Source organism: Bufo bufo, chromosome 2 (genome assembly GCF_905171765.1).
Source record: "Bufo bufo chromosome 2, aBufBuf1.1, whole genome shotgun sequence".
Classification (NCBI taxonomy): Eukaryota; Metazoa; Chordata; class Amphibia; order Anura; family Bufonidae; genus Bufo; species Bufo bufo.
In genome coordinates, this window is record NC_053390.1 from 666143212 (window position 1) to 666155939 (window position 12728).

Sequence of the window (12728 nt, forward strand, 5' to 3'; positions counted from 1 at the left end):
TGTATCGGTCTGTGGCCCGGGCTGGTTAGCTGGCAGAGCATTGCCTACACTGGATACAAGGGAGTCTCCTCAGATGAGAGCAGGTACTGTATCAACAGGTTTGTCAAGAGTGTTTTCATTCACTGACAGCAAACTGCCATCTCCAGCTGCCTGCATGTATCTCTGTATGAGCGGTAGGGGACACAATGAGACGCTGCTCTGCTCCAGTGGACCCTTACATCGGCAGGTAAATTGCCTGTAACAAGCACCAATCGACAATATAGCAAGTTGATCGGTGCTCGTGAGAAATCAGAATTTTCATCCTGCCCTGCAAGTGCGGTCCTTTCATGTTCCGTGCCCTGGGGTCGCTTCACTGAACACATCCCAGCCTCTGACACCCTAAGTGTCCAATCAGCCGGACTGCTAGAGTTGTCATTCAGAGGAGAACGCAGGCGCTGGAAGGCATTCAGCGCAGAGAGCCCAGGGCACTGAATCTAAAAGACCCACCTCCTGGGCACTTAAGGTCATGGGGCTGGGGGGGGATAAAACCTGCATGACTATCACACCGCATATGCCTGCACAGCATTTCCTGTCATCTATACAATGCTGTCAGCAGTTTTGAGGGCTCAGAACTGCTGACAGACTCCTTTAAATGTGTTCATGAAGTTAGCAAAGTCGTCGTTACAACCCATGAATATTTTCATACTTTCTTCTGAAATATATGTTCTGCGTTTTTCCTTTTTTTCTAGATCCAGAGAAAGATCCCAAAGAAACCAAGCTATGGAGGACTGGATGACTGACAATAACCATACTGCCAATAGTAACAGCTCTAATTTAGCACTTGGCTTCGCATCTTCCGTTATATCGGTCGTCTTGTTCGGTTCTAACTTTGTCCCTATAAAGAAGTTTGACACTGGAGATGGTAGGAAAACCTGCTTGTTTTGTGTGTTTTTTTTTTTGTTTTTTTTGGGTGAATGTCTGTTTTTTTATTTATTTATTTTTTATAAATTAGAGGGGGGATCTATGGAGGTCAGTGAGTTTTCATTCATTGGATATCCTGCGACCAGAGGCAGGCACCCTACAGGTGCAAATCTGGTGGCCAGTCGGGTTATGATGTCAGGAGGCCGTCCACCTCCAGAAACCGTTCAGTAACTCGGCATTCCTGCATGTCACTGGAGACCCATCTCATTATACCATGTGGCGTCACTACTCCTGCTCAATATAGGCTGCTATGTACAGTACTACTATAGTGCTGCATGTGTAATATAGCTCCATATATCATTATAGGTATGTATATATATATATATTTCTGGTGCTCCAACTTTAGGACTCTATGGGGCACATTTATTAAGACCAGCAATTTAGATGCCGGTCTTAATATGGCAGTGGATCTGCCGAAGTTGTGAAGAGGTGCCGGCCTCTCCATAACTTCAGCGCATCCAGCGCCAGTCTAAATGTAAGACGGCTTCCTAGCTGTCTTACATTTAGACAGTTTTCTACGGCTTCAACAGGCATAGAAAATGGCAAATGAGTCTCAGATAGCGGCGCAACTTACTGTAGCGCCGTCATTTGCACCTGAACTATGCCTAATTGAGGTGTATTTCAGGTTAGTAAATGACCCCCTATATAGTTACCGTGCCCCTTGTCTCACTATAGGACTATATATGTAATGACTCGGCTCCGCATATCATTATTTATTTGATTATAGAGCAGCATACAAGCGTTGGATAACTATTGTTTGTTCTGTTGTTTTAAAGGGGCATTCCACAGAATTTTTGCATTGACCCCACCTAGCAGCCATGCGGCTTTGGCCGCCAGTTTGCTGGCCCTGCCTGCTGCCAGCTCAGTCCAACTACAATATAAGGCCAGATATTATACATTAATGAGCTGGGGTCCTGTGTGGCAGTCAGTGTCATGTGGCAAGTACAGGTGAAGCAACGTATACTTCTCCTGTACTTGCTGAGAAGACCAGCCCTTCAGAACCTGCCTTAGTTTTGTCATGCTGTGCAGCATACTACTACCCTGAGGCTCCAACATGGGATCCCAGCCATAGGGCATATGGAAAGAGGTTGTAACAGATCTTTGTATTGTGTAAGATAAGGAGATATAGCAAATGATGTATGTCGTGCAAAAATCTTAAAAAAGCAGAAGGAGCTTGAAGTTGATGGCTTTTCATTTCTGTCTTCAGGCATGTTCTTTCAGTGGATTCTCTGTGCATCAATATGGATCGTGTCATTAGTGGTCAATATCGTTCTTCGCTCTCCTAAATTCTGGCCTGTTGCAATGGTTGGAGGCTTTGTTTGGGCTACAGGTAATAAACCAAATCCTCTTTTCATTCCTTTTTTAGTATATGGTCATTATTTTTAGGCAGTAATTGCTACTATTTGAAGCCAAACACTGGAAGCTATCTGGTATTCTTCACTGATGTTTCATATTTCATAGAAGGTGTCTTTAGACTCTCATTTCTTTGAAAGTATCTTTAAAAAGTCCTTTACATTTTCTTCATGAGAGCAGAGAGAAATGCTTCAATGCTTTTCATACACAAGTCTAGTGTTAGAACAATTGTTCTTTCTAAAATACCAAAGAAACACAATGTTCTGTTTTGACCAAAGGAACCAGACTCTGTTGTCACACTTGACTACTTCATTGTCTTGATCCAGATCGCTCTGATGGGGTTAACACAAGCGCAGTACGATTCTGAAGAATTTCTAAGTAATTCTTTACACGTTGCCGTATCTCTATTGTTTCTTCAGAGTCATCAATATTTTCAGATGTGTGCCATTATTAAAGGACCCCTCTCATATGGCAAGTCCATGTCATAAATGTGATCACGTGAGAGGTATCCACAATTATAGGGATCCACAATCGGTGAATTTGTGTGGAGCAGCAGCACGGATACTTGACTGGGGTTCCATACACATTACTGTCCACCCTCCTGATTTAGGATCCCCCTTCTAGGGATCGACAAAGGCCTGCAATCTAACGTATATCACCTCATCCGTGGATAAATGTTAGATCTCCGGGGGCACTATCGCTGGTATTCACTGATTTCACTGAAAGGGATGTTTGTTGTAGAAAACATGTCCTTTCTTTTCTTCTTGTGCCGCTCTGTAATCCTGCTTCTTCCCTCCAGGTAATATTACAGTTGTTCCCATTGTAAAGACAATTGGACTAGGTTTGGGCCTTCTCCTTTGGGCGTCTTCAAATCTTCTTACTGGATGGGCAAGTTCCAGGTACTGAAATCGTATATATATTTATTATCATGCATTTTAGCTTTCATTGCCTAAAGAATACATGCAGCACATTTATTTTATTGAATTGTTTGAAAACTAAAAAATGGGAAATAAAGGTCACCATACACCTAACATAAGCATGGGAGGAAGGATCTTTTGCCCACATCTGTCATAACCTTTTCCCTCAATAAAATTAATGTTTGGTTTGGCAGGATATGTGTTTTATTTGAACATTTTGGCTCATCTAGGTATAACTATACGCCCTGTGCACACTGTGTCTGAGCCCTACCCTGGGCTATATACATGGAGAAGCTCCCAGCATATGTTAAATGTATCCATACAGCTCTATTCTTCACAAGAGAGTGTCATTTTGGCCTCCATTGGTCTGGCATACGTTGGTATACCTTTTTTCTTTTTTTTTCCTAAACGTGCAGCAGACTGTCCTTTACTATACAGTGGGCCACAGCAGAAAATGTGTACTGAGTGATATGTGCCACCGTATGCCTGTGCAGTGGCATATATGGGTGTCTTCCATTGGAGTTATATGCCGAATCTTCCGGCAGAAAGCTCAATCACAGTGTGCACAGAGCCTTATGTGTGTGACTTTCCGGAAACAGAATCCACATCAGTGGCTGAGGGTTCATTTCATGTATTATGTGACTCTATAGAACCAAGACATGCTTTCTTCTCTGCCACCCATTTGACACTTTGGGGCTGTTTAGTGGGTATGATTTTACCCAATGAAATGACAAAGTTTAGATACATACTGTGCTTCATTAAAAAGTTTATATTTATATATATATATATATATATATATATATATACGCTCACCTAAAGAATTATTATGAACACCTGTTCTATATCTCATTAATGCAATTATCTAGTCAACCAATCACATGGCAGTTGCTTCAATGCATTTAGGGGGTTGGTCCTGGTCAAGACAATATCCTGAACTCCAAACTGAATGTCAGAATGGGAAAGAAGAAAGGTGATTTAAGCAATTTTGAGCGTGGCATGGTTGTTGGTGCCAGACGGGCCGGTCTGAGTATTTCACAATCTGCTCAGTTACTGGGATTTTCACGCACAACCATTTCTAGGGTTTACAAAGAATGGTGTGAAAAGGGAAAAACATCCAGTATGCGGCAGTCCTGTGGGCAATAATGCCTTGTGGATGCTAGAGGTCAGAGGAGAATGGGCCGACTGATTCAAGCTGATAGAAGAGCAACGTTGACTGAAATAACCACTCGTTACAACCGAGGTATGCAGCAAAGCATTTGTGAAGCCACAACACGCACAACCTTGAGGCGGATGGGCTACAACAGCAGAAGACCCCACCGGGTACCACTCATCTCCACTACAAATAGGAAAAAGAGGCTACAATTTGCACGAGCTCACCAAAATTGGACTGTTGAAGACTGGAAAAATGTTGCCTGGTCTGATGAGTCTCGATTTCTGTTGAGACATTCAAATGGTAGAGTCCGAATTTGGCGTAAACAGAATGAGAACATGTATCCATCCTCTGATGGCTACTTCCAGCAGGATAATGCACCATGTCACAAAGCTTGAATCATTTCAAATTGGTTTCTTGAACATGACAATGAGTTCACTGTACTAAAATGGCCCCCACAGTCACCAGATCTCAACCCAATAGAGCATCTTTGGGATGTGGTGGAACAGGAGCTTTGTGTCCTGGATGTGCATCCCTCAAATCTCCATCAACTGCAAGATGATATCCTATCAATATGGGCCAACATTTCTAAAGAATGCTATCAGCACCTTGTTGAATCAATGCCACATAGAATTAATGCAGTTCTCAAGGCAAAAGGGGGTCCAACACCGTATTAGTATGGTGTTCCTAATAATTCTTTAGGTGAGTGTGTGTATATATATATTAAAAGTTGACAGCATCAACACTTATACGTACACATATCGCTAATAGCTTAGCAGATCTATGATGCAGTGCAATAGTTTTTTCAACATCAGAAAACAGTATAGTGCCAGATGTAAAGACTACATAATGCAAAATCATCAGAAAAAGCACTATGCACATCTCACACATTAACCCAGCAAGAACTGATGGGATATTTCAACTCTGATCAGGATGAGTACAAGATGGGTTCTCTGGGAATTAAGAAAATGAAAATACTTAAATATTACTTTATTATAAATATATTCCCAAATAACTTTCATTAGTTATAATGGCTCATTTTGTCTGTGGAGCAATCAGTAGGAGAAATAAAATGGCTTCCATCCTATTAGTACACACAAAACCTGTCCTATTCACACAGGAGGACAAGTTACTTCACAACACTGAGCTAAACAGCTGTCTCATCCTTCCCTCCTACTTGTCAGGGATTATATTCCTGAATACAGATGATATGATCTTCAGCTGAATCTCAGTAGGTATAGAGTCCATGAGAATACATTAAATACAGAGAGGAGGGACAGGACAGACTGTGGTAATGTGGGGCTGTGGTAATGGAGACTGCACACAGACAAGTGCTGCTGCTCATTACGACACCTCCACCTCCTCTCTGTACTTCATGTCTCCTCATGAACTCCAGCCCTACAGAGATTCAGCTGAAGATCTTATTGTATTCAGGAAAATAATCCCTGACAAGAAGGAGAGGAGGATGAGGCAGCTCTTTAGCTCAGTGTTGTGAAGTAACTTTGCTGTGTGATTAGGACAGGTTTTGTGTGTACTCATAGGACAGCGGCCATTTTATTTCTCCAAGTGATTGCTCCCTAGATAAAACAAGCCTTTAGAACTAATGAAAAGTATTTGGGAATATATTTATAATAAAGTAAAGTATTTTCATTTTCTAAATTCCCAGAGAACCCCTTTAACGTTTTCTGTATATTCATACCTCTGTGAACTGTGTGCTGTATTAGTCTTGAAAGGTGAATATGCATTTTAAGCCCTGCTTCATTCTGCTGGAATATTACAGCGGACGCATATGACAAGACAAGAATATTGTGACTTTGTGTTCACAGGTTTGGAATGTTTGGAATAAACCCAGAAGAAGTTGAAAGGCCGTATCTAAACTATGCAGGGGCAGGCCTATCAGCTTTGAGGTATTTTGATTTGATAAAAATATATTGAAGGGAATGTCCATGTTATTTTTTTATTAATGGAAACTGCCTTGGCCCTGATAAAATAACAAAAGTCCTTCCATTCACCTTTTCAACCCACTCCGATCCAGTGCTGCTGCTTCCTTTTCTTGGACTGCAGCAATGAAGTTCCATTTACTGCTACAAGCAATAGCTGGCCTCAGCGGTGTATGGCCTGAGACCACTGAGACCAGTGTATGGGAAGTCACTGCTGCAGCATTTCTTCACTGGCTGCAGTCTGGGAGAAGAAGCAGCAGTGCCGGATAGGTGCGGGCTGGAATGGTGAGAGGAAGTGTTTTTATTATTTTATAAGGTTTTCCAATTATATTAATGACTTCTCCTCAGCATAGGTCATCAATATCAGATTGGTGGAGGTATGACTACTGTCACCCCTGCTGATCATGTTTGAAGGGGCTGAGCGCTGTGGCCTCTTCATCAGCCAATGAGTGTCTCTATCCAGAACTGACTGGTGGGGCTGCTGGGAGTCAGATCTCCATAGATATGATATTGATTACCTATCCTGAAGAACGGTCATCAATGTTTAAGCCCTGGAAACCGCCCTTGAGTATGCATAGGTTGTGAGAATAAAGGGATTAGGAAGTTGAAATCCATTGTGCCAGATCCGTATTTCCCCCAACGTCACCCTCCCAGGGAGAGTCAGGGAGCTTCATACACAAAGATGGTCGGCCGGACCTGTCAAAAATGGTATGTTTGGTGGAACATTTTGGCCTTAAAACAGCCATGTCAGTAATTACAGTATATACAAGGGTATAACACACATCACTAAAGGTTGGTATCGGTAAATCTGCCTGTGGTGACCATGATCGAACTGTTTGTGCATACAAGATATTAGTAGGGGCACCAAATGTCATGATACATTTATCTGTCATGCCACAAACGTTCTCCAATTATCTGGAAAAATCTGAATAGATGAAGTATCTTTTACGTATTGACGGATATAATGGCTGCCTCTTTGATGTAAAAGCCAATACCATTTCCATTTATAATGAGGAGGATGGTGTTAACCCCTGGGCAGACAGGTGATCTGCTTGTTGTCTATGGCTAGCCTCCCAATTCTACCATTCAAAATCATGGGGGTGGGGGTCTCACAATTGACTTGTACCATGATCAGACAGGGTGTGCACATCGTATAGACAGAAAATATGTAAAATAGATTATTTCTGTAAAGGTAACGTCCCCCTATAGATTCACATTGTCCATAAAGGAAACGTCCCCCTAGAGATATACAATGTCCATAAAGGAAACGTCTCCCTACAGATTTACAATGTCCATAAAGGAAACGTCCCCCTAGAGATATACAATGTCCATAAAGGAAACGTCCCCCTAGAGATATACAATGTCCATAAAGGAAACGTCCCCCTAGAGATATACAGTGTCCATAAAGGAAACGTCCCCCTAGAGATATACAGTGTCCATAAAGGAAACGTCCCCCTAGAGATATACAATGTCCATAAAGGAAACGTCCCCCTAGAGATATACAGTGTCCATAAAGGAAACGTCCCCCTAGAGATATACAGTGTCCATAATAGGAAACGTCCCCCTAGAGATATACAATGTCCATAAAGGAAACGTCCCCCTAGAGATATACAATGCAATGTTAATTGGTAAATTGTCGATATTTTTCAATATGAAAATGTGCCGTTTTGATACATTCATGTTCCAGGACTTTTCAAATGCAAACTTTGTATTTGCTTTTTAGTGCAATTATTTTTCTGTTTGTGAAAACTGAAGTTAAAAGTGTTACCTCAGAGTCAGAAACAACCCCACTTCTCAGGAATAGTGTATGTATTCTGCGCTAACCGCTCTTACCCCTCAGCTGTGTCTTAACAATCGTCTGGCGCCAACGCTACGTTGACCTGGCATTTCTAACCGCCACACAGTACTTGCCTTTGCATTGATTATTTTAAGGTATTTGAAACAGATTGTATATATATATACAGGAATATTTAGATACCTGCTACTCAGTATGTACTATTTTGTGTGAATTAGATTTATTGTTTAACCCCTTAATGAGCAGGCCTGAAAAAACCCTAACAGGGCTGTGCAGGATCATGATATTGATGACCGATCCTCAGGATAGGTCACCAGTATCAGTTCATGGGGGGTCCGAGAGCTGCGGCCTCTTCAAGTTTTTTTCTGCATGCCATTTAGATTATAGCAGCGGTGCAGTGTAATTACTGCGAATCCAGAGAAGAGGCCATCAATATCCTGACACTGCAGAACCCCTTTAGATAAAATTACACTGCAGAACTTATCTACACTATGTATGTAGACCGGATCTACAGTACATTGCACGTGTTGCACAGCAAATTGGACTCCTTTGCACTGATTTTGATCATTTTAGATTTCTTGGGAGCCAGATTTTTTTTCTTCTCTATATTCTTTGAGGGAATATACTTACCCCGCTCCCTGCGCCGCTCCTGGTCCCCGCACTGCCGCTGCTGCTTCTCCCTGTACACGGATGAAAACATCCGGTGTCAGGGGAGGGGGAACAGCCAATGGCAGGCGGTGACGAGCTTCCCTAGCATCGCAGGTGACACTAGGGAAGCTCATCCCTGTCCCCGCCTGCCATTGGCTGCTCCCCCCAACACCGGATGTTTTCATCTGTGTATATGGAGAACTAGCAGCGGCGGTGTGGGGACCAAGAGCGGCGCAGGGAGCGGGGTAAGTATATTACCTGTGAGGGGCCCGTCACATGTGTTATTTTTTTTTTTTTAGAAATTGGATAACCCCTTTAAACTTGCCATTCTGAACCCCCACTCTTCCAGTCCCACCCTTCTGATGGCACACTGTTGCCATGATGTCATGATTTTGGCTGGAGCAATGACCTGCCTGTATATCACACATGACCGCAGCTTCCAGTCACTGGCCTCAGTTGTATATGGCACAAGTCATTGAAGCCAATGATTGGCCTCAGTGGTCACATGTGCTATACAGGTACATCACCATGGCAGTCTTTAAAACAAAGTCCAGCGGGGAGGATAGAAGGATAGAGCTGTGGCGCTAGAATGGAGGGGGTTTGGAACAGTGAGTATAATTTCTTTAATTATTATTTTAATACCCTTACTTCCTTTCAATTCATATGGACAACCCCTTTAAATTATGATAATCTATGCAACTCGAAACTTTATTTGATACACTTTAGGTTTCCGTTTTCCAGACCTTTGTGTCAGTGAACAAAAACATTTTAATTAAAACCCAGAAAATTTAGCCTTTCCTGCTCTCACAGCTGAGGGTTTGCTACAATGTATTAGTAAAGGTAAGAGTTATGAACCTAGAGACCTCAACACGGAAGACCTGTGCTGCAGAAGAGAATTGCCAAAACTGATACAGGTTCAAACTTTCAGCTGTATAAGTAGGACCTGAAAACATAATAAAATAAAAGACAGCATATATGAGAACATTGCTTTATTAGACTATAAATTAACATTTACTTATAGAAATGTAGAAAACCGGAAAAAAAATAACTAATGCTATGCAGGCATGTACAATTCTTTTTAACTGCATCTAAATTCAGTGTTTTACATGTTTTCTTTTTTTCTGCAGATTAACACCCAGGAACACGCTGGTATAGATGAATCCTGGGTAGACAAATTCTCACCTTTGCAAAGGCGAATAATGTAAGCACAGTGTGGCAGATCGGCAGCATCTTCACGTGTACAATAGCTAAGCGCTTTGCGCAGGAAGCTGGATTCTACTCACTTTTGTATCAACTCCTATGTTTGGCTCAAAAAACTGCATTGAAAATGACCACAAAAACTGCATGTGTGATTCCTGCCTCAAAAAAGTTTAAAATCCTTTACTGATCCTATAAAATATCCAATAAGTTAGCTATTACACGTGACACAGTAGTAGTCACTTAGCGTCTCCTACATAATTAGACCGATTCTTTTGAAGACTAGCTCTTCCCGCTCCTATCTCCAGAACAGGGCCCCCAAAGTGAAGGCGAGCACATTGCACATGCGCAGTGTCCTCTCCATTCACAGTTAAAGGACTACCATTAATAGTGGGGGCCCTGTTCTGTAAACCAAATATGAAAATAAGGAGTGGGACCCGCACCTATCTGACTTTTTTGGCATATCCTAGAGATATGTCACAAATGCTAAAGAGGACCTGTCACCTCTCCTGACATGTCTGTTTTAGTAACTATTTGCATTCCCCATGTAATAACTATTCTTATGTTGTGCCTTTCCTTTGTTATTTCTACTAGAACTTTATGACTGAAGTGCCAGCAGCTTGCACTTAAGGGAAAGATGGGTGTTACCAGTTGGGGGTGTGTCCCTGCACAGTCTGACCCCAGCAGCACTGATTGGACAGAGTCAGACACGCCCCGCTGCTGGTAACACCCAGCAATACCTTTACTGCAGACTGCTGGCAATTTACTTGTAAACGTCTAGCAGGAATAATAAAGGATAGATGCTCTAGAATTGGTATTACATGGGGAATGCAAGTAGTTACTAAAACATACATGTCTGGAGAGGTGGCAGGCTTTCTTTAGGATTGGACAAACTCCTCAAAGAAATGTTTCTTCTTTTGGTTTATTTTCATATTTGGTCTACATTTAAATGATAAAATGCTTGCTGCATGCACATACTTGCCAACATTTCTGTTGGTAAAATCAGGATATATTATTATAGTAACTTATATAGCGCTGATATATTCCGCAGTACTTTACAGACATTAGCTGTCCCCAGTGGGGCTCACAATCTAAGTTCCCTATCAGTATGTCAGAATGCAGATGTTGTCCTTGGTCAGATTCGAACCCAGGACCCCAGCGCTGCAAGGCACCAGTGCTTACCACTGAGCTGCTGTGTAATTACCTGCCCCTGAAAATGCCCAGCCCCAGCTCAGGGACAACCAATTATGGGCGGGGTTTGTTTTATCCCCGCCCATTTTGGGGTAGTTGGCAACTATGCATGCAGACACCACAAGGGGCTATTTGTGATCATAGGCCTCATTTATCAAAGCTGTCTAACAGTGAGACTGTCTTTGCTGTAGCAACCAGTCAGAGCTCAGCTTTCATTTCAGGTAGTCTCAATTCAGCAAGTGGCATTTATCATGTAGAGGAAGTTAATACAAGGCACTTACTAATGTATTGTGACTGTCCATATTGCTTCCTTTGCTGGCTGAACTCATTTTTTCATCGCAATATACACTTCTTGTTTCCAACCACCACCTTGAATGGCTTTTTCCTATAAGGTGCAAGCACGGCCACTTATGCTGGATTGTAGGGTGGTCGTAACCATGGAAACTAGGTGTATAATGTGATGGAAAAATCAGTCTAGCCAGAAAAGGAAGCAATATGGACAGTCACAATACATTAGTAAGTGCCTTGTATTAACTTTCTCTACATGATAAATACCACTTGCTGAAGTGAGACAACCCTTTTTAAACTGCTCTGGAACAAATAAAGTTGATTGGTTGCTATGGGCAACAAAGAGAATCGCCTTGTTAGACAGTTTTGATGAATGAGGCCTGTTGTGATCTACTTAGCGCCTGTGCAGCAAGCTTCCCCTAGTGATGACTGTATGCAGCCAGAATTACATCATTTAACTCTATGGCGGTGTGAAGAGAAGCATACGGCCCTTAAGCGCTGGAACTCCTGTATTATGGAAGAAATATGCTCAAACATATGGACCTCAAAAACTAAGCAATGTTTGTAGCTAGAGGAACACTCCTTGGGGAACCTGTCACCAGTTTTATGGTGTCCTAACTAAGGGCAACATAAATAAGTGACTGATTCTCTTAGCACAATGCTGGGTCACTTTCTTTAATTGACCCAGTCAATCTGCCAACATCTTGTATTGAAAAGCTCCAGCTGATAATGATGAGTCATGAATATTCATGAGCTCCTGACTCTCCCCGCCCACCTGCTGCTGAATGACAGTTTGTCTCCATATGAATCAGCAGCAGGTGGGCAGGGGAGTGGCTATAGCTCTGAATTAAATATACGCTGGACTCAATGACATCACGCCGGACTCCAATCAGCTCATTAGCATGCGGCATGTGGCATCTTTGTGTGTATATTATGAGGTAACCATCTGTCACACCAGTAAGTGAATACATCTAAGGCACTTTTTAGTAGTTAATGATTGTATATAATTAGTTAGATTATAATCAAATATCCACATGACAGGTTCCCTTTAACCATATTTTTTTATTTTAAACTTTTTTTTATTTTTATTAAAGAACCTCTCACATCTCCCAGTGTATCTATGGGGAAATCAAACTCCTGGTGGCTGGAGTTTGATCCTTGAGGAAATTACAGACGGCACTGTCATATTGTATTGACAGATGAAAGCCCTTGTCTGCTCTCTGTTCACACACACAGTAAACGGCACCTGCTGATGTCCTCAGGAGAGCAGAAAATCCATGGTTCCCTGC

General features: G+C 42.1%; 1 protein-coding gene across 1 annotated transcript in view; it reads left to right on the forward strand.

Moving 5' to 3' along the window:
• Positions 1-12728, forward strand: part of TMEM144 (transmembrane protein 144) — a 37674-nt gene that overhangs the window by 635 nt on the left and 24311 nt on the right. Inside the window, exons 2-7 of the mRNA XM_040418596.1 lie at positions 729-901; positions 2168-2290; positions 3113-3212; positions 6207-6287; positions 8044-8125; positions 9891-9964. Coding sequence (XP_040274530.1) covers positions 760-901; positions 2168-2290; positions 3113-3212; positions 6207-6287; positions 8044-8125; positions 9891-9964 — 602 coding nt within the window. The 5' untranslated portion in view covers positions 729-759. The remainder of the gene's footprint in view (positions 1-728; positions 902-2167; positions 2291-3112; positions 3213-6206; positions 6288-8043; positions 8126-9890; positions 9965-12728) is intronic.